The following is a 23,830-nucleotide window of genomic DNA, read 5'->3' as shown; positions in this document are numbered from 1 at the left end:
TTTCCGTCAACACGATGCTCTTCCAGCTATGCATTTGATTGTTCCTAAGGCTCGACTAGTACAATTTTCTATCTTAGTCATATTTTTTTTGATGATTTTTGTTACCGACAGAATTTTAATTGTTTCATGTTGAATGTCAACAAACAATTTTGTGGCATGTCAGGCATGTGGTTGTCAACATCCTCCACCTAAAGGTAGTCACCAATAATTGCTTTGGATGATTTTAGTTGTCATGAAGAGAACTTTTTAGATGTTGGTTGTTACTGCTACTGTATGAATTTTCTCGTGTATATACAGATATCAATAAAGACATTTCAAATAGGGAACGACCAATGACAAGAATTTTTATTTAATTGTAATAAATAATATGCCACCTGGTAATATGGCATGCGAGAAGCATATACAGATTGGAACAAGCAAATATTTGTAATTAAGACCCATACAAGAGAATCATGACTTCAGATCTACCCTTACATAGGGTGAAGACCAATATAATCACTGGGACCAGAGACCTCAAATAATTCAGCAAGAAGTCCATTCTTCCTTCTTGGATTGCATCCCATGTCCCGACATAGGTTATCTTTGTACCAGTTATTAAGAAGTCCAATGGAGGCTGCACGGAATTCGCCGTGAGAGTACCGCTTCAAGAACTTCTCCCATTCTAGTGCATCCCTATGCATTGCGTTAACACTTGGTAACCTAAATCCACCATCCATAAAATGTGCTAGCCACTTGGCCCGTAGTTCTGAAGTGTGGAGATTTGCATAGGTCTCGGAATATCCGATGACCGCGAGTTGTGGTATCTTGGGATGTACACAATCCCTGTAAGAAAACGTATACCAAATAAATTAGAAACTTATCATACATACTTGGCATAAATAAAATTATGTAAGTCGGTGAAGACCTGTAGAGTGATACATCCATGGATATTGAGCCGATCAAAATACGCTGGAAGTATTTTGATGCGAACATGCTCTTGATATTTTGATCGCCCTTGAATCCTGTTCCGAGGATAACTATGTCACTCTTTACTAACGTGGATTCACCTTCAACCATCACACCTTCTTTGCAAAAGCTGAAGGTCTTTGACTTCTTCACCAAGATGCTGCCTTCCTCTAGGTTCTTGTAATGATCCTTGGGTGCAAGTTCAACCCAACCACCCACTATCCCCTCAAAAAAGCTATGGTCGGGGACCATGTCATGCTTCTTCATTGTAATGGAGTAGTAGCTCTCAGCGAACTTCGAAAACATCAACTTCTACTCATACACAAAACGAGGATACACTTGTTAGGTGTTAGCCTAGAATACAAAGATTTACACTTTAATTATGTTAAGGTCATTACTTGTAAAAAGAAAGGCAAAATGTTGCAGTACCAGTGGAGTCAAGGTGGTAGCTAACAAGCTAAGGAAGAGGCCTTCGCCAGGTTTATGAATAAGGAGTTCACCGAACCGGGTTAGATAGAAATTTGATATGTCGATACCCCAAGCATAGAAGTCCGGTAAGACCCATTGCTTGGTACGCACAACCATTGTGCATGGTCTCTCGGTACCTAAAGAAAAGAAGAAGAAAAAGGCATACAAATAACATATTAATGCGGTTTCATTTTTCATGCAGTAAACTATATATAAAATGAATGCAGTATAAGCATTATAGACAATATGGAATAATGTAGAAATAGAGTTATGTTTAAAATGAAGAATTGGTTTTTTGTAGTACCATTCAAACTTGCACATTCATTAGCAATGTCAAGGGCCGAATGTCCATAGCCAATAACAGTCACACGCTTGCCCTTGACCATCTCCTTGGCTTTGTGACTACCCATTTTGGAATAATCCAAGGAGTGGATGACTTTTCCATCAAATGCATCAGGGCCTTTTCCAGGTGGTAATTTAGGTATGTTGGGAACACTGCTGAACCTTCCGATGCAAAGAATCACAAAGTCTGCCATGTGTACCTAGAGAAATTAAGGAAATGAAAGAAAGTTTACAAACAAACAATCACGTACGTGTGTGAAAAACAACTACTAGGATAGATTAATTACTAGATAACATGCATGTGTTGTTGCATTGGAGTGGAGTGCTATATCTAGTTCTTTACCTGCACCAGACCCTGGGCGTCGGTCACGGTGAGGCGCCACTTGCCGTTGCCGGAGCCGAATGCATCACCGCAGCCAGCCCAGTCGTCCCATGCCGCCACCTCCTCCTCGGCGACACCGACGTACTCCATCCCGGCGACGCGGTGCCCGAATCGGATGCATTCGAGCACCCCGAAGTGGCGAGCGTATGCGTTGAGGTAGTCGGCGACCTGACGGTTGTTGGGGAACTCCTCCGTGACGGAATCCGGCCACGGGAAGTCCGTGTACTGGTACATGGTCCGCGAGGTCTGGAGCCTGGTGAGGTCCGGGGTGTGCGCCCACACGCCGCCCACAACGCTGTCCGCCTCCAATACCACTGGCCGACACCCGCGCTCCAGCAGGTGCTTGCACGCCGCCAGCCCACTCACGCCGGCGCCGATGATCACCACGCTCTTCTTCTCCATGCCCATATGCTCAAGCTGACGCTGATGCTGGTATGCTCAAGCTGATGCTGGTGCTGGTGTTATCCATCCATCGGCCGGTTTGCATGTATTTATAGCTGCTGGGCGATCAGAGAGAGCAAGGTATAATTGTCCTCTCCAAACCTGAAAGGAAGAAATGTGAAGATTATTAAGCACTCCTTCATGTTGAGTGTGACATGTGACCAAGAGCAACAGTGAATTGGCTGACTATTCAAAGACTGTTTTCAGTTGAATATGCCTACATCTCCTCATCCAAGCTTTTTTTAATGAAAGCTTAATCGTCTTACCCTCTGCGTCATACACCAAGTCCCTGGTTGTTCGCCGAGGACAAAACCACGGGCACTCGGTAAAGCAAAGTAAGCCAAGAGTTAGGCAAACACAGGCATTTACAGATACCATATGCAAAACAAACTCGGAAAAGGACAAAACTCGGCAAACCCTCTTTTTGCCTAGAGCTAAACAGTGATCCCACGGTAAAATGATGCCACGAGGTACATCCGGAAGTGCATAAAGGCTCGGTGACGGTGACAATGCTTTGTCGAGAGCCGTGAATTAGCTCACGGCACAACGTCCCTTGCGTTATTAAATTGGAGTTTTCTGTTATTAATGCGAGTGCTGAGTTTAGTCCCAGCTCGCCTAACAAGGATAAGTAGTACTCCCTCTATATCTAAATAATTGTAGTTAGGAAGAACTAGGAGAATTAGTATAGTTCTCCCCAACTACAATTATTTAGATACAGAGGGAGTACCAAGGTATAATTGTCCTCTCCAAACCCAAAAAGAAGAAAATGTCAAGATTATTCAACTGCTTCTAGTGTAGCCCTCACAACCACCGTTGTTTTGTCACCTTATTATAAGCACTCTCCCGCATGTTGAGTGTGACGTGTGATGACCAAGAGCTCCTCCTACTTTCCTCAGCAACAGTGTATTGGCTGACTATTCAAAGACTGTTTTCGGTTCAATAGAGCTCCCTGATTCCCTTGCATAAAGCAAAGTAAGCCGAGAGTTAGACTAGACAACAGATGCTAAACGGTTTACAGAACTTGGAAAAAGACACTCGTTTTTCCGAAAGCTAAACGGTGATCCCGTGGTAAAATGGTGCCACGAGACACATCCGGCAGTGCATAAAGGCTCGGCGACGGTGACAATGCTTTGTCGAGAGCCCGTGAATTGGCTCTCGGCACAGCGTCCCTTGCGTTATTAAATTGGAGTTTTTTCATTAATGGGAGATCTGAGTTTAGTCCCAGCTCGCCTAACAAGGAGAAGTGGTAGTAGTACCGGTTTAAATGATCGGATAGTACAAAAATACCGTAGTAAGCATTGGTATTCATTACATTCTTTTTAAGGGTATGGACGGTCACTTTGAATCTTCACCCATTCCAGGCAGATAACGTCCATAGTGACAGCCATATTCTTAATGATGAATGCCGACGTTTTTTGTTAATTCGGTTAAACCTTTTTAACTTTTTTTTGTCTGTGAGAGACCAATGAACTAACAGTTTAAATCCATGGAAAACCATACTATGCCGGAAATCAGCCCTTGTAAAGTACGGTAAAAGTTTAGGCTCGTTTCGGAGAGGCCTCACCTGACACCCCTTGCAAACTGCACCATCTTTAAGGTAGTCTTTGTGTATCGAGATGGAATATGACAGTTTTGTGAAGGAAGTGCGAGTCATGTTGCTCTGTTGGACTCAAAACTTGTCGTGCTCTCAAAGGTGGCCATCGAATAACACATGTCAAAACCCTGCATTTTTTGTACCCATGTACTTTATTTGAGACATTTATTGCACTGATAGGGTTGTAGCACACAAAATTACAGATCTGCAAGGCGGACACATGAAGTGATTGTTGGAAATATGCCCTAGAGGCAATAATAAAATGGTTATTATCATATTTCCTTGTTCATGATAATTGTCTATTGTTCATGCTATAATTGTATTAACAGGAAACAGTAATACATGTGTGAATAAATAGATCACAATGTGTCCCTAGCAAGCCTCTTGTTGGCTAGTTCGTTAGTCAATAGATGATCATAATTTCCTGGTCATGGGCATTAGATGTCATTGATAACGGGATCACATCATTGGGAGAATGATGTGATGGACAAGACCCAATCCTAAGCATAGCACTAGATCGTATTGTTCGTATGCTAAAGCTTTTCTAATGTGAAGTGTCTTTTCCTTCGACCGTGAGATTGTGCAACTCCCGGATACCGTAGGAGTGCTTTGGGTGTATCAAACGTCACAACGTAACTGGGTGACTATAAAGGTGCACTACGGGTACCTCTGAAAATGTCTGTTGGGTTGGTACGAATCGACATCGGGATTTGTCACTCCGCGTGACAGAGAGGTATCTCTGGGCCCACTCGGTAGAACATCATCATGAGCTCAATGTGACTAAGGAGTTAGCCACACGATGACGTGCTACGGAACGAGTAAAGACTCTTACCAGTAACGAGATTGAACAAGGTATAGGTATACCGACGATCGAATCTCGGGCAAGTTCTATACCAACAGACAAAGGGAATTGTATACGGGATTGATTGAATCCTTGACATCGTGGTTCATCCGATGAGATCATCGTGGAGCAAGTGGGAGCCACCATGGGTATCCAGACCCCGCTGATGGTTATTGGCCGGAGAGGTGTCTCGGTCATGTCTTCCTGTCTCCCGAACCCGTATGGTCTACACACTTAAGGTTCGATGACGCTAGGGTTATAGGACTAATACGAGGTTATCGAAAGTTGTTCGGAATCCCGGATGAGATCCCGAACGTCACGAGGAGCTCCGGAATGGTCCGGAGGTAAAGATTGATATATAGGACGGATGGTTTTGGACACCGGAAGTGTTTCGGGCGTCGCCGGTAACGTATCGGGACCACCGGGACCACCGGAAGTGGCCCCGGGGGTCCACTGGAAGGGGGGCCACCACCCCGGGAGGCTAGATGGGCCAAGTGCGGGAGGGAACCAACCCCTAGGTGGGCTGGTGCGCCCCCCACACTCAGCCCATTAAGCAAGAAGAGGGGAGAGGGGGGAACCCTAGCGCAGGTGGGCCTAAGGCCCACCAGAAGGGTGCGCCACCCCTCCTCCTCTCCTGGCCGCCGCACCTCCCCCCCATCTAGGGCTGCCGCCCCTCCCAGGAGAGGGAAACCCTCAAGGGGGCGCAACCCCTCCCTTCCCCTATATATAGTGGGCACTTTGGGCTGTTGGAAAAACTAATCTTCCGCTCCCACGGCGCAGCCCTGCTCTTCCTTCTCCTCCTCTCCGCCGGTGCTTGGCGAAGCAATGCCGGGAGACCTCGTTTCTCCATCGACACCACACCGTCGTGCTGCCGAAGATCTTCCCCAACCTCTCCCTCCTCCTTGCTGCATCAAGGTTCGGGAGACTTCACCGGGCTGCACCTGTGTTGAACGCGGAGGTGCCGTGGTTCGACACTATATCGGAATCACACCGCGATCTGAATCGCCGCGAGTACGACTCCATCAATCGCGTTCTAGGAACGCTTCCGCTTAGCGATCTTTAAAGGTATGAAGATGCACTCACCCCTCTCTCGTTGCTGGTCTCTCCATAGGAAGATCTGAATATGCGTAGGAATTGTTTTGAATTTATGCTACGTTACCCAACAGTGGCATCCGAGCCAGGTTTTCTATGCGTAGATTCTATGCACGAGTAGAACACAAAAGGTTATGTGCGATGATTTGTCAATTGCTTGCCGCTACTAGTCTTATTCTCTTCCGGCAGTATTGTGGGATGAAGCAGCCCGGACCGACATTACACGTACGCTTACGTGAGACTGGTTCCACCGACAGACATGCACACCGTGCATAAAGGTGGTTAGCGGGTGTCTGTCTCTCCTACTCCAGTCGGATTGGATTTGATGAAAAGGGTCCTTATGAAGGGTAAATAGCTTTAGCATATCATCGTTGTGGCTGTCATTTAGGTAAGAAAGCGTTCTTGCTAGAAACCCAAATCAGCCACGTAAAACTTGCAACAACAATTAGAGGACGTCTAACTTGTTTTTGCAGGGTTTGACATGTGATGTGATATGGCCAAAGTTGTGATGTTGCATGTATGATGTATGACATGATCATGTTATTGTAATAGGTTTCACGACTTGCATGTCGATGAGTATGACAACCGGCAGGAGCCATAGGAGTTGTCTTAATTTATTGTATGAGATGCAACGCCATGTGCTTACTACTTTTACTTCATTGCTAACGGTTAGCTATAGTAGTAGTGATAGTAGTAGTTGGCGTGACGACTTCACGGAGACACGATGATGGAGATCATGATGATGGAGATCATGGTGTCACGCCGGTGACAATGATGATCATGTGATGCCTGAAGATGGAGATCGAAAGAGCAAAGATGATAATGGCCATATCATGTCACTATATGATTGCATTGTGATGTTTATCATGTTTTTCATCTTATTGCTTAGAACGATCGTAGCATAATAAGATGATCCCTCTTAAAATTTCGAGAACGTATTCCCCTAAGTGTGCACCGTTGCGAAGGATCATTGTCTCGAAGCACCACGTGATGATCGGGTGTGATAGATTCTAACGTTCACATACAACGGGTGTAAGCCAGATTTACACACGCGAAATGTTGGGGAACGTCGCATGGGAAACAAAAATTTTCCTACGCGCACGAAAACCTATCATGGTGATGTCCATCTACGAGAGGGGATGTTCGATCTACGTACCCTTGTAGACCGCACAGCAGAAGTGTTAGTGAACGCGGTTGATGTAGTGGAACGTCCTCACGTCCCTCGATCCGCCCCGCGAACCGTCCCGCGATCAGTCCCACGATCTAGTGCTGAACTGACGGCACCTCCGCGTTCAGCACACGTACAGCTCGACGATGATCTCGGCCTTCTTGATCCAGCAAGAGAGACGGAGAGGTAGAAGAGTTCTACGGCAGCGTGACGACGCTCCGGAGGTTGGTGATGATCTTATCTCAGCAGGGCTCCACCCGAGCTCCACAGAAACGCGATCTAGAGGTAAAACCGTGGAGATATGTGGTCGGGCTGCCGTGGCAAAGTTGTGTCAAATCAGCCCTAAAACCTCCGTATATATAGGGGGAAGAGGGGGAGCCTTGCCTTGGGGCTCAAGAGGCCCCAAGGGGGTCGGCCGAGCCAAGGGGGGAAGGTCTCCCCTTCCAAACCGAATCCAACTTGGTTTGGAAGGTGGAGTCCTTCTTCCCTTTCCCACCTCCTCCTTTTTTTTCTCTTTGATTTTCTTCCTATGGCGCATAGGGCTCTTTTGGGCTCTCCCACCAGCCCACTAAGGGCTGGTGCGCCACCCCCAATGCCTATGGGCTCCCCCGGGGTGGGTTGCCCCCCCCCCCCCCCAGTGAACTCCCGGAACCCATTCGTCATTCCCGGTACATTCCCGGTAACTCCGAAAATCTTCCGGTAATCAAATGAGGTCATCCTATATATCAATCTTCGTTTCTGGGCCATTCCGGAAACCCTCGTGACGTCCGTGATCTCATCCGGGACTCCGAACAACATTCGGTAACCAACCATATAACTCAAATACGCATAAAACAACGTCGAACCTTAAGTGTGCAGGCCCTGCGGGTTCGAGAACTTTGTAGACATGACCCGAGAGACTCCTCGTTCAATATCCAATAGCGGGACCTGGATGCCCATATTGGATCCTACATATTCTACGAAGATCTTATCGTTTGAACCTCAGTGCCAAGGATTCATATAATCCCGTATGTCATTCCCTTTGTCCTTCGGTATGTTACTTGCCCGAGATTCGATCGTCAGTATCCGCATACCTATTTCAATCTCGTTTACCGGCAAGTCTCTTTACTCGTTCCGTAATGCAAGATCCCACAACTTACACTAAGTCATATTGCTTGCAAGGCTTGTGTGTGATGTTGTATTACCGAGTGGGCCCCGAGATACCTCTCCGTCACACGGAGTGACAAATCCCAGCCTCGATCCATACTAACTCAACTAACACCTTCGGAGATACCTGTAGAGCATCTTTATAGTCACCCAGTTACGTTGTGACGTTTGATACACACAAAGCATTCCTCCGGTGTCAGTGAGTTATATGATCTCATGGTCATAGGAACAAATACTTGACACGCAGAAAACAGTAGCAACAAAATGACACGATCAACATGCTACGTCTATTAGTTTGGGTCTGGTCCATTACATGATTCTCCTAATGATGTGATCATGTTATCAAGTAACAACACTTGCCTATGGCCAGGAAACCTTGGCCATCTTTGATCAACGAGCTAGTCAACTAGAGGCTTACTAGGGACAGTGTTTTGTCTATGTATCCACACAAGTATTGTGTTTCCAATCAATACAATTATAGCATGATAATAAACGATTATCATGAACAAAGAAATATAATAATAACTAATTTAGTATTGCCTCTAGGGCATATTTCTAACAGTCTCCCACTTGCACTAGAGTCAATAATCTAGTTCACATCACCATGTGATTCCAACGAATCCAACACCCATATAGTTATGGGGTCTTCTCACGTCTTGCTCATGAGAGAGGTTTTAGTCAACGGTTCTGAAATTTTCAGATTCGTGTGTTCTTTACAAATCTTTATGTCATCTTATAGATGCTGCTACTATGTGCTATTCGGAAATACTCCAAATATCTACTCTACTATACGAATCTGTTTCACTACTCATAGTTATTCGGATTAGTGTCAAAGCTTACATCGACGTAACCCTTTACGACGAACTCTTTAACCACCTCCATAATCGAGAAAAATTCCTTAGTCCATCAGTTACTAAGGATAAATTTTGACCGCTGCTAGTGATTCAATCATGGATCACTCTTTGTACCTCTCAACAGACTTGCTGCAAGGCACACATCAGGTGCGGTACTCAGCATCACATACTTTAGAGTCTACGGCTAAGGCATAGAAGACGACCTTCGTCTATTCTCTTTATTCTGCCGTGGTCGGGTTTTGAGTCTTACTCAAATTCACACCTTACAACGCAATCAAGAACTCCTTCTTTGCTGATCTATTTTGAACTCCTTCAAAACTTGTCAAGGCATGCATCTTGTTGAAACTTCCATTGAGCGCTTTCGATCTATCTCCATAGATCTTTGATGCTCAACGTTCAAGTAGCTCAATGCAGGTATTCCTTTGAAAACTCCTTTCAAACAACCTTGTATGCTTTACAGAAATTCTACATTACTTCTGATCCACAATATGTCAACCACATATACTTATCAGAAATTCTATAGTGCTCCCACTCACTTCTTTGGAAATACAAGTTTCTCATAAACCTTGTACAAACCCAAAATCCTTGATCATCTCATGAAAGTGTATATTCCAACTCCGAGATGCTTGCACCAGTCCATTTAAGGATCGCTGGAGCTTGCATACTTGCTAGTATCTTTAGGATCGACAAAACCTCATGGTTGTATCTCATACAATGTTTGCTCAAGGAAACCGTCGAGGAAACAATGTTTTGACATCCTACATGCAATATTTCATAAATAATGCATCAACTACTAACATAATTCTGACAGACTTTTAGCATCGCTACGAGTGAGAAAGTCTCATCATAGTCAACTGTTTGATCTTGTCGGAAACATCTTTGCGACAAGTCGAGCTTTTCCTAATAGTGACTTATCATTATCATCGTCTGTCTTCCTTTTAAAGATCCATCTTTACTCAATAGTCCTATGACCATCAAGTAGTTCTTCCAAAGTCTATACTTTGTTTTCATACATGGATCCTCTCTCGGATTTCATGGCTTCCAGCCATTTGTCGGAATCTGGGCCCACCATTGCTTTCTCCATAACTCGTAGGTTCACTGTTTGCTCAACAACATGACCTCCAAGACAGGGTTACCGTACCAATCTGTAGTAGTACGCGACCTTGTCAACCTACGAGGCCTGTAGTAACTTGATCCGATGCTCGATGATCACCATCATCAGTTTTCCCTTCAATTGGTGTAGACGCCACAGGAACAACTTCCTGCGCCCTGCTACACACTGGTCGAAGTGATGGTTCAATAACCTCATCAAGTTCTACCACCCTCCCACTCAATTCTTTCGAGAGAAACCTTTGCTCGTGAAAGGATCCGTTTCTAGAAACAAACACTTTTCTTTCGGATCTGAGATAGGAGATGTACCCAACTGTTTTGGATATCCTATGAAGATGCATTTATCCGCTTTGGGTTCGAGCTTATCAGACTGAAACTTTTTCACATAAGTGTCGAAACCCCAAACTTTCAAGAAACGACAGTTTAGATTTCTCTAAACCTCAGTCTATACTGTGTCATCTCAACGGAAATACGTGGTGCCCTATTTAAAGTGAATGCGGTTGTCTCTAATGCTTAACCCATAAACGATAGTGGTAATTCGATAAGAGACATCATAGCATGCACCATACCAAATAGTGTGTGGCTATGACGTTGAGACACATCATCACACTATGATGTTCTAGGTGGCATGAACCGCGAAACAATTTCTACATTGTCTTAACTGCGTACCAAAACTCGTAACTCAGATATTCATTTCTATGATCATATCGTAGATAGTTTATCCTCTTGTTACGACGAACTTCACTCCGAAACAGAATTGAACTTTTCAATATTTCAGACTTGTGATTCATTAAGCAAATACTCTAGTATCTACTCAAATCGTCATTGAAGTAAGAACCTAATGATATCCACTGCGTGCCTGAGCACCCATTGGACTGCATACATCAAAATGTATCACTTCCAACAAGTTACTATCTTATTTCATCTCAATGAAAACAAGGCCTTGCTCATGTGGTATGATTTGCATGTCACCAGTGATTCAAAATTAAGTGAGTATAAAGATCCATCAGCATGGAGCCTCTTCATGCAATTTATACCAACATGACTCAAGCGGCAGTGCCACAAGTAAGTGGTACTATCATCATTACCTCGTATCTTTTGGCACCAATATCATGAACATGTGTAACACTACGATCGAGATTCAATAAACCATTGAAGGTGATTATTCAAGAAAATAGAGTAACCATTATTATCTTTAAATGAATAATCGTATTGCAATAAACACGATCCAATCATGTTCATGCTGAACGCAAGCACCAAATAACAATTATTTAGGTTTAACACCAATCCCGATGGTAGAGGGAGCGTGCGACGTTTGATCATATCAACCTTGGAAACACTTCCAACAAGTATCGTCAACTCGCCTTTAGCTAGTCTCCGTTTATGCCGTAGCTTTCATTTCGTGTTACTAATCACTTAGCAACCGAACCGGTATCCAATACCCTCATGCTACTAGGAGTACTAGTAAAGTACACATCAACATCATGTATATCAAATATACTTCTTTCGACTTTTGCCAGCCTTCTTATCTACCAAGTATCTAGAGTTGCTCCGCCTCAGTGACTGTTCCCCTCATTACAGAAGCACTAAGTCTCGGGTTTGGGTTTAATCTTGGGTCTCTTCATTAGTGCAGCAACTGTTTTGGCGTTTCATGAAGTATCCCTTCTAGCCCTTGCCTTTCTTGAAACTTAGTGGTTTCACAAACCATCAACTATTGACGCTCCTTCTTGATTTCTACTTTCGCAGTGTCAAACATCGCGAATCGCTCAAGGATCATTGTATCTATCCTTGATATGTTATAGTTCATCACGAAGCTCTCACAGCTTGGTGGCAGTGACTTTGGAGAACCATCACTATCTCATGTGGAAGATTAACTCCCACTTGATTCAAGTGATTGTCGTACTCAGACAATCTGAGCACACGCTCAACGATTGAGCTTTTCTCCTTTACTTTGTGGACAAAGAATCTTGTCGGAGGTCTCGTACCTCTCAACAAGGGCACGAGCATGAAGTCACAATTTCATCTCTTTAGAACATCACTTATGTTCCGTGACGTTTCAAAACGTCTTCGGTGCCTTGCTTCTAAGCCATTAAGTATTTTGCACTGAAGTATCGTGTAGTCATCAGAAACGTGTATGTCGGATGTTCACAGCATCCACAGACGATGCTCGAGGTGCAGCACACCGAGTGGTGCATTAAGGACATAAGCCTTCTGCGCAGCAACGAGGACAATCCTCTTCAAAGTTTGCTACTATCAACTTTCAACTAAATTTTCTCTAGGAACATATAAAAACAGTAGAGCTATAGCGCAAGCTACATCGTAATTCGCAAAGACCATTAGACTATGTTCATGACAATTAGTTCAATTAATCATATTACTTAAGAACTCCCACTCAAAAAGTACATCTCTCTAGTCATTTGAGTGGTACATGATCCAAATCCACTATCTCAAGTCCGATCATCACGTGAGTCGAGAATAGTTTCAGTGGTAAGCATCTCTATACTAATCATATCAACTATACGATTCATGCTCGACCTTTCGGTCTCATGTGTTCCGAGGCCATGTCTGCACATGCTAGGCTCGTCAAGCTTAACCCGAGTGTTCTGCGTTTGCAACTGTTTTGCACCCATTTTATGTGAACGTTGAGTCTATCACACCCGATCATCACGTGGTGTCTCGAAACTTAGAACTGTCGCAACGGTGCACAGTCGGGGAGAACACAATTTTGTCTTGAAATTTTAGTGAGAGATCACCTCATAATGCTACCGTCGTTCAAAGCAAGATAAGGTGCATAAAGGATTAACATCACATGCCATTCATAAGTGACATGATATGGCCATCATCATGCGCTTCTTGATCTCCATCACCAAAGCACCGGCACGATCTTCTTGTCACTGGTGCCACACCATGATCTCCATCAACGTGTCGCCATCGGGGTTGTCGTGCTACTCATGGTATTACTACTAAAGCTACATCCTAGCAAAATAGTAAACGTATCTGCAAGCACAAACGTTAGTTATAAAGACAACCCTATGGCTCCTGCCGGTTGCCGTACCATCGACGTGCAAGTCGATATTATCTATTACAACATGATCATCTCATACATCCAATATATCACATCACATCGTTGGCCATATCACATCACAAGCATACCCTGCAAAAACAAGTTAGACGTCCTCTAATTTTGTTGTTGCATGTTTTACGTGGTGACCATGGGTATCTAGTAGGATCGAATCTTACTTACGCAAACACCACAACGGAGATATATGAGTTGCTATTTAACCTCATCCAAGGACCTCCTCAGTCAAATCCGATTCAACTAAATTGGAGAAACTGACACCCGCCAGTCATCATTGAGCAACGGAGTTACTCGTAGCGACGAAACCAGTCTCTCGTAAGCGTACGAGTAATGTCGGTCCGAGCCGCTTCCATCCAACAATACCGCGGAATCAAGAAAAGACTAAGGAGGGCAGCAAAACGCACATCACCGCCCACAAAAACTTTTGTGTTCTACTCGAGAAGACATCTACGCATGAACCTAGCTCATGATGCCACTGTTGGGGAACGTTGCATGGGAAACAAAAAATTTCCTACGCGCACGAAGACCTATCATGGTGATGTCCATCTACGAGAGGGGATGTTCGATCTACGTACCCTTGTAGACCGCACAGCAGAAGCGTTAGTGAACGCGGTTGACGTAGTGGAACGTCCTCACGTCCCTCGATCCGCCCCGCGAACCGTCCCGCGATCAGTCCCACGATCTAGTGCCGAACGGACGGCACCTCCGCGTTCAGCACACGTACAGCTCGACGATGATCTCGGCCTTCTTGATCCAGCAAGAGAGACGGAGAGGTAGAAGAGTTCTCCGGCAGCGTGACGGCACTCCGGAGGTTGGTGATGATCTTATCTCAGCAGGGCTCCGCCCGAGCTCCGCAGAAACGCGATCTAGAGGTAAAACCGTGGAGATATGTGGTCGGGCTGCCGTGGCAAAGTTGTGTCAAATCAGCCCTAAAACCTCCGTATATATAGGGGGAAGAGGGGGAGCCTTGCCTTGGGGCTCAAGAGGCCCCAAGGGGGTCGGCCGAGCCAAGGGGGGAAGGTCTCCCCTTCCAAACCGAACCCAACTTGGTTTGGAAGGTGGAGTCCTTCTGCCCTTTCCCACCTCCTCCTTTTGTTTCTTTTCTCTTTGATTTTCTTCCTATGGCGCATAGGGCTCTTTTGGGCTGTCCCACCAGCCCACTAAGGGCTGGTGTGCCACCCCCAATGCCTATGGGCTCCCCCGGGGTGGGTTGCCACCCCCCCCGGTAAACTCCCGGAACCCATTCATCATTCCCGGTACATTCCCGGTAACTCCGAAAACCTTCCGGTAATCAAATGAGGTCATCCTATATATCAATCTTCGTTTCCGGACCATTCCGGAAACCCTCGTGACGTTCGTGATCTCATCTGGGACTCCAAACAACATTCGGTAACCAACCATATAACTCAAATACGCATAAAACAACGTCGAACCTTAAGTGTGCAGACCCTGCGGGTTCGAGAACTATGTAGACATGACCCGAGAGACTCCTCGTTCAATATCCAATAGCGGGACCTGGATGCCCATATTGGATCCTACATATTCTACGAAGATCTTATCGTCTGAACCTCAGTGCCAAGGATTCATATAATCCCGTATGTCATTCCCTTTGTCCTTCGGTATGTTACTTGCCCGAGATTCGATCGTCAGTATCCGCATACCTATTTCAATCTCGTTTACCGGCAAGTCTCTTTACTCATTCCGTAATACAAGATCCCACAACTTACACTAAGTCACATTGCTTGCAAGGCTTGTGTGTGATGTTGTATTACCGAGTGGGCCCCGAGATACCTCTCCGTCACACGGAGTGACAAATCCCAGTCTCGATCCATACTAACTCAACTAACACCTTCGGAGATACCTGTAGAGCATCTTTATAGTCACCCAGTTACGTTGTGACGTTTGATACACACAAAGCATTCCTCCGGTGTCAGTGAGTTATATGAACTCATGGTCATAGGAACAAATACTTGACATGCAGAAAACAGTAGCAACAAAATGACACGATCAACATGCTACGTCTATTAGTTTGGGTCTAGTCCATTACATGATTCTCCTAATGATGTGATCCCGTTATCAAGTAACAACACTTGCCTATGGCCAGGAAACCTTGGCCATCTTTGATCAACGAGCTAGTCAACTAGAGGCTTACTAGGGACAATGTTTTGTCTATGTATCCACACAAGTATTGTGTTTCCAATCAATACAATTATAGCATGATAATAAACGATTATCATGAACAAAGAAATATAATAATAACTAATTTATTATTGCCTCTAGGGCATATTTCTAACACGAAACACCTAGGTTGACTCGACGAGCTTAGCATGTACAGACACGACCTCGAATACAAGAGACCGAAAGGTCGAACATGAGTCGTATGGTTGAATACGATCAGCATGAAGTTGCTCACCATGGTGACTAGTCCGTCTCACGTGATGATCGGACATGGGTTAGTCAACATGGACCATGTATCACTTAGATGACTAGAGGGATGTCGATTTAAGTGGGAGTTCATACTTAATTTGATTAAATGAACTTAATTGTCATGAACTTAGTCTAAAAGTTGTCTTTATAAATATTGTAGATGGCCAACGTCAACCTCAATTTCAACGCATTCTTAGAGAAAAACAAGCTGAAAGATGATGGTAGCAACTATGCGGACTGGGTTCGCAACTTGAAGCTCATCCTTGAAGCAGCTAAAAAGGCTTATGTCCTTGATGCGCCGCTAGGTGACCTTCCCGTTCCCGCAGCAGCCCAGGACATTCTGAACGTCTGGAAAACGCGGAGTGATGACTACTCTCTGGTTAGGTGTGGCATGTTATACAGTTTGGAAACGGGGCTCCAAAGGCGTTTTGAGCAACACGGTGCATATGAGATGTTCCAAGAGCTGAATCTAGTTTTTCAAGCTCATGCCCGTGTCAAGAGATATGAAGTCTCCGACAAGTTCTTTAGATGTCAGATGGAGGAGAACAGTTCTGTCAGTGAGCACATACTAAAAATGGCTGGGTTACACGGTCGTCTGACTTCACTTGGAGTCGAACTTCCGGATGATGCTATAATTTACAGAATCCTCCAGTCTCTCCCACCAAGCTACAAAGGTTTTGTGCTGAACTACAACATGCAAGGGATGAAGATGACCATTCCCGAGTTGTACTCAATGCTCAAGTCTGCAGAAGTAGAAATCAAGAAAGAGCATCAAGTGTTGATGGTCAACAAGACCACTAGTTTCAAGAAGGGCAGGGGTAAGAAGAACTTCAAGAAAGACGGCAAAGTCGTTGCCGCGCCCGGTAAGCCAGATGCCGGGAAGAAGAAAAAGAATGGACCCAAGCCTGAGAGTGAGTGCTTCTATTGCAAGGGAAAGGGTCACTCGAAGCGGAACTGCCTCAAATACTTAGCGGACAAGAAGGCCGGCAACGTTAAAGGTATATGTGATATACATGTTATTGATGTGTACCTTACCAGCGCTCCTAGTAGCTCCTGGGTATTTGATACCGGTGTTGTTGCTCACATTTGCAACTCAAAGCAGGAACTGCGGAATAAGCGGAGACTGGCCAAGGACGAGGTGACGATGTGCGTCGGGAATGGCTCCAAGGTCGATGTGATCGCCGTCGGCACGCTACCTCTACATCTACCGTCGGGATTAGTTTTAAACCTTAATAATTGTTATTTAGTGCCAGCTTTAAGCATGAATATTGTATCAGGGTCTTGCTTAATGCGAGACGGCTACTCATTTAAGTCAGAGAATAATGGTTGTTCTATTTATATGAGTGATATGTTTTATGGTCATGCTCCGTTGGTGAATGGTTTATTCTTGATGAATCTCGATCGTGATGTTACACATATTCATAGTGTGAGTACCAAAAGATGCAAAGTTGATAATGATAGTCCCACATACTTGTGGCACTGTCGCCTTGGTCATATCAGTGTTAAGCGCATGAAGAAGCTCCATACTGATGGACTATTAGAGTCTCTTGACTTTGAATCATTTGACACATGCGAACCGTGCCTCATGGGCAAGATGACTAAGACTCCATTCTCGGGAATAATGGAGAGAGCAACCGACTTATTGGAAATAATACATACTGATGTGTGTGGTCCAATGAACGTTGAAGCTCGCGGTGGCTACCGTTATGTTCTCACTCTCACCGATGATTTGAGTAGGTATGGGTATATCTACTTGATGAAGCACAAATCTGAGACGTTTGAAAAGTTCGAGGAATTTCAGAGTGAGGTTGAGAATCAACGTGACAGAAAAATTAAGTGTCTACGGTATGATCATGGAGGAGAATAATTAAGTCACGAGTTTGGCACACACCTAAGGAAGTGTGGAATCGTTTCACAACTGACGCCGCCTGGCACACCGCAACGTAACAGAGTGTCTGAACGTCGTAATCGCATTTTATTAGATATGGTACGATCTATGATGTCTCTTACCGACTTACCGCTATCATTTTAGAGATACGCATTAGAAACTGCAGCATTCACTTTAAATAGGGCACCATCTAAATCCGTTGAGACGACACTGTACGAACTATGGTTTGGCAAGAAACCTAAGTTGTCATTTCTTAAAGTTTGGGGCTGCGATGCTTATGTGAAGAAACTTCAACCAGAAAAGCTCGAACCCAAAGCGGAGAAATGCGTATTCATAGGATACCCTAAGGAAACTATTGGGTATACCTTCTATCTTAGATCCGAAGGTAAAACCTTTGTTATCAAGAACGGATCCTTCCTAGAGAAAGAGTTTCTCTGAAAGAAGTAAGTGGGAGGAAGGTAGAACTTGATGAGGTAATTACACCCCCTCTCGAACAGGAAAGTAGCGCAGCGCGGGAAATTGTTTCTGTGGCGCCTGCACCAACTGAAGAGGAAGTTAATGATAATGTACTGGTAAGAGATAGATCGAGACGCCTCATAGGTCTTCCGCAAAGTACATACCTTGACAAGATATTGAAGAAGTTTAATATTGAAAACTCAAAGAAAGGGTTCTTACCAGTTTTGCAAGGTATGAGATTGAGTAAGACTCAGTCGCCGACCACGGCAGCAGATAGAGAGAAGATGAGTACTGTCCCCTACGCTTCAGCCGTAGGCTCTCTTATGTATGCCATGTTGTGTTCCAGACCTGATATAAACATTGCCATAAGTTTGGTAGGGAGGCACCAAAGTGATCCCGGTATGGAACACTGGACAACGGTCAAGAATATCCTTAAGTACCCGAAGAGGACTAAGGAAATGTTTATCGTTTATTGAGGTGACGAAGAGCTCGTCGTAAAGGGTTATATCGACGCTAGCTTCGACACAGATCCGGATGACTCTAAGTCACAGACCGGATACGTATATGTTTTGAATGGTGGGGCGGTGAGCTGGTGTAGCAGCAAGCAAGAAGTCATGGCAGCATCTACATGTGAAGCGGAGTACATAGCTGCTTCCGAAGCAGCTCATGAAGGAATTTGGATGAAGGAGCTCATCACCGACCTTGGAGTGGTTCCAAGCGCGTTGGGTCCAATGCCACTCTTCTGTGATAACACTCGGGCCATTGCCATTGCCAAGGAGCCCAGGTTTCACCGGAAGACGAAGCACATCAAACGCCGCTACAACTCCATCCAGGACCATGTCCAGAGTGGAGTAATAGAGATTTGTAAAGTTTATACGGATCTGAATGTTGCAGACCCGTTGACTAAACCTCTTCCACGAGCAAAACATGATCAACACCATAATGCTATGGGTGTTCGATACATCACAATGTAACTACATTATTGACTCTGGTGCAAGTGGGAGACTGTTGGAAATATGCCCTAGAGGCAATAATAAAATGGTTATTATCATATTTCCTTGTTCATGATAATCGTCTATTGTTCATGTTGTAATTGTATTAACAGGAAACAGTAATACATGTGTGAATAAATAGATCACAATGTGTCCCTAGCAAGCCTCTTGTTGGCTAGCTCGTTAGTCAATAGATGATCATGGTTTCCCGGTCATAGCATTAGATGTCATTGATAATGGGATCACATCATTGGGAGAATGATGTGATGGACAAGACCCAATCCTAAGCATAACACTAGATCGTATTGTTCGTATGCTAAAGCTTTTCTAATGTCAAGTGTCTTTTCCTTCGACCGTGAGATTGTGCAACTCCCGGATACCGTAGGAGTGCTTTGGGTGTATCAAACGTCACAACGTAACTGGGTGACTATAAAGGTGCACTACGGTACCTCTGAAAGTGTCTGTTGGGTTGGTACGAATCGAGATCGGGATTTGTCACTCCGCATGACGGAGAGGTATCTATGGGCCCACTCGGTAGAACATCATCATGAGCTCAATGTGACTAAGGAGTTAGCCACACGATGACATGCTATGGAACGAGTAAAGAGACTTACCAGTAATGAGATTGAACAAGGTATAGGTATACCGACGATCGAATCTCGGGCAAGTTCTATACCGACAGACAAAGGGAATTGTATACGGGATTGATTGAATCCTTGACATCGTGGTTCATCTGATGAGATCATCGTGGAGCAAGTGGGATCCACCATGGGTATCCAGACCTCGCTGATGGTTATTGGCCGGAGAGGTGCCTCGATCATGTCTGCCTGTCTGCCGAACCCGTAGGGTCTACACACTTAAGGTTCGATGACGCTAGGGTTATAGGGAATTGGTATACGAGGCTATCGAAAGTTTTTCGGAGTCCCGGACGTCACGAGGCACTGCGGAATGGTCCGGAGGTAAAGATTGATATATAGGACGGATGGTTTTGGACATCGGAAGTGTTTCGGGCGTCGTCGGTAACGTACCGGACCACCGGAAGTGGCCCTGGGGGTCCACCGGAAGGGGGCCACCACCCCGGGAGGCTAGATGGGCCAAGTGCGGGAGGGAACCAGCCCCTAGGTGGGCTGGTGCGCCCCCCACACTCAGCCCATGGCGCAAGAAGAGGGGAGAGGGGGGGGAACCCTAGCGCAGGTGGGCCTAAGGCCCACCAGAAGGGTGCGCCACCCCTCCTCCCCTCCTGGCCGCCGCACCTCCCCCCCCCCCATCTAGGGCTGTCGCCCCTCCCAGGAGAGGGAAACCCTCAAGGGGCGCAACCCCTCCCTTCCCCTATATATAGTGGGCACTTTGGGCTGTTGGAAAAACCAATCTTCCTCTCCCACGGCACAGCCCTGCTCTTCCTTCTCCTCCTCCCTGCCGGTGCTTGGCGAAGCCCTGCCGGAAGACCTCGTCTCTCCATCGACACCACGCCGTCGTGCTGCCGGAGATCTTCCCCAAACTCTCCCTCCTCCTTGCTGGATCAAGGTGCGGGAGACGTCACCGGGCTGCACGTGTGTTGAACGCGGAGGTGCCGTGGTTCGGCACTAGATCGGAATCACACCGTGATCTGAATCGCCGCGAGTACGACTCCATCGACCGCGTTCTAGCAACGCTTCCGCTTAGAGATCTTCAAAGGTATGAAGATGCACTCACCCCTCTCTCGTTACTGGTCTCTCCATAGGAAGATCTGAATATGCGTAGGAATTTTTTTGAATTTATGCTACGTTACCCAACAGTGATGCCTAGAAGTGACATGGAAAATCATATATGATGCCCACGCGACATGCATAATCCTTGTGCAGACGAGGAGGGACAGTCCCCACCATCGGGGTGAAATTACCTCGGCGGCATACCTCATCCAACTATTTAAATCCTCAGAAAATATTATGGTGTTGGAAATCCTCGGGAGCTAGCACGACATTATCACATGGCCCTTGTAGGTTGTGGCAGAATTTTGGGCGCGTTTCGGAGAGGCTTCACCTGAGGCCGCTTGTAAAATGCACCATATTTGAGGTAGTCTCTAGTTATCGAAAGGGAAAGTGTCGGGTTTGTGAAGGAAGTGCATGTCATGTTACTCCATTTCACTCGAAACTTCCTGTGCTCTCAAAGGTGTCCATCGAATAACACATGACAACCCCATGCATTTTCATACCTGCCTGAAATATTTTAGATACTTATTGCACTGCTAGGGATACAACGCTGGAAATTGCAGATCTGCAAGGTAGACATATGAAATCATACCCATAAGTGGCATGGAAAATCATATATGATATCTCCGCGACATGTGAAGGAAGTGCGGGTCATGTTGCTCTGTTGGACTCAAAACTTCTCGTGCTCTCAAAGGAGGCCATCGAATAACACATGTCAAGCCCCTGCATTTTTTCTACCAGCGTATAATATTTGAGACATTTATTGCCCTCATAGGGCTGTAGCACCGAAAATTACAGATCTGCAACATGAAGTCATGCCGAGAAGTGACATGGAAAATCCTATATTATGTCCACGCGACACGCATAAGCCTTGTGCAGACGAGAGAGGGGCAGGCCCCACCATCGGGGGTGAAATTACCTCGGTAGCATACCTCATCCTACTGGTTCAATCCTTAGAAAATCTTACGATGTTTGAAATCCTCGGGAGTTAGCACAATGCATGGCCCTTGAAGGGTGTGGCAAAAGTTTGGGCGCATTTTGAAGAGGCTTTACCTGAGGCCGCATGTAAACTGCACCATCTGCGAGGTAGTCTCTAGTTATCGAGAGGGAATGTATCGGGTTTGTGAAGGAAGTGCATGTCATGTTACTCCATTGCACTCGAAACTTCTCGTGCTCTCAAAGGAGGCCATCGAATGACACATGACAGGCTCACGCATTTTTCCTACCCGCGCGCAATATTTGAGATATTTATTGCAGTGCTAGGGGTTCAACGTTGGAAATTGCAGATCTACAAGGTGGACATATGAAATCATACCCAGAAGTGACATGGAAAATAATATATGATATCTCCACGACATGTGTAGGCCTGGTGCAGATAAGGGAGTTGTAGGCCCTGCAACTGGGGGCCAAACTAGCTCGGCGGCATGCCTCATCCAACCGTTTAAATCCTTTAGCCCTGCCGCCGCCACCTCTTGTGCCCCATCGGCAACCCCTCTGCCCGACCACCTCCTCCTCTGACCCAAGCTGCCACCACCTCTGCCCCGCCGACGCCCCTCGTGTACCCCTCCGCCCCTCCTCCACACTACCAATGCCCCGTCAGCCCTGCCACTGCGACCTCCTCCAGCCGACCTCCACCGTCGTCCGTTCTCTAGTCATCATCCACCGACACCCCCACGGCCTGCGCCACTCCATACTAAGACGTATAAAAATATCAGTTGCTATTGCAATGTAATAACGTCATTTTGCTATTAATTACAAAAAGAACAATGTTCCAATTGATATGCCATAATGTCATAATGGCATTGTGCTAAGAGTTGAAAATGGAAGAGTGTTCCAATTGCTATGTTGTTGTGATATATGTTCAAATATTTTCAGTATGAATGTGGAAATATTGATTGCAATATAAATTATGCTAAACTTTGTATCACCATATCTAAATATCTTTATGTTACATTTGCTATATTCATATATACATGTTAAATCTTCATTGTGATAAGAGTTATATAAATATTTGTGTTGTTATTGCTACATGATAATTTCATTGTTCTAATAATTACATAAAGAACAATGTTCCAATTAATATGTCGTAATATCATTGTCCTAAGACTTCAAAAAAAGATGTTCCACTTGATATGTCGTTGTGATATATATCTTGGAATGTTTCGATAGACTAGTTGATATATGTTAAAACGAAGTAACTAATAGTGTTGGGAGGGTAGCTTTGATAGAATAGTTGATCAATTATTGGGTCTGGCTTTTGTTTGTGCTCAGATGAGTATAGTTTTGTCTTTCTTGCATAGAGGAAGAAAATATTCACCTTGTTTCTTTTGTGACATTTTTTGTGTGATGTACAAATCACTCTTTGCTTTACTAGAGTGATTTCTACGTCGCGACAAGCGACAGTTACGTTTCACCATTTCTGTTGCACTATACAAAGATGTGGAGTCTTATCATTAGCTGGTACATTCACACTAATTATTGAGTCGAAATCTCATCAGCTGGGGTCAGCAAGAAATGGTGTAATTAACAAACTAGCTTGATCTACTTAATTGACATATCTAAGTTTTGTCTGTATAGTTTTTAACCATTTTTAAAATAGCATGCTACTTGATGGTTGATAAGATATTTGGCTATGAGATGCAGCATGATGTATTTTTTTGTCCAGAAATTAAAATGGAACCAGCATCATCAATCGATAACAAGAAGGATGTACTCAAGAGTGCATAACGTCGAAATCAACAAAGAATGCCCTGTCTTGGGAGTGAAAATGTACCAATGCGAAGGTCATTATATGCAGCTATTTGTATCTGAGGATACCCAGTGCAATTTATGTGTATGCCATGAAATAAATTGTAAAAATATATATATATATATGCATATGTAATGTGATATTGAAAATATCTGTGTTTGATAATGT

The 23,830-nt window shown here is 44.9% G+C and overlaps 1 protein-coding gene across 1 annotated transcript; it reads right to left on the bottom strand.

Moving 5' to 3' along the window:
- Positions 1–401: 401 nt before the first annotated feature.
- On the bottom strand, positions 402–2,600 carry LOC123410736 (probable flavin-containing monooxygenase 1). The gene is made up of 5 exons (XM_045103677.1): positions 2,099–2,600; positions 1,718–1,955; positions 1,375–1,550; positions 905–1,257; positions 402–822 (listed from the first exon to the last, which is right to left on the bottom strand). The coding sequence occupies exons 1-5, from the start codon at positions 2,543–2,545 to the stop codon at positions 471–473; spliced, it is 1,566 nt and encodes a 521-aa protein (XP_044959612.1). The 5' UTR covers positions 2,546–2,600; the 3' UTR covers positions 402–470.
- Positions 2,601–23,830: the final 21,230 nt, after the last annotated feature.

This window comes from Hordeum vulgare, chromosome 7H (genome assembly GCF_904849725.1).
Source record: "Hordeum vulgare subsp. vulgare chromosome 7H, MorexV3_pseudomolecules_assembly, whole genome shotgun sequence".
Lineage (NCBI taxonomy): Eukaryota > Viridiplantae > Streptophyta > Magnoliopsida > Poales > Poaceae > Hordeum > Hordeum vulgare.
This window is presented reverse-complemented; position numbering and strand designations above follow the sequence as displayed.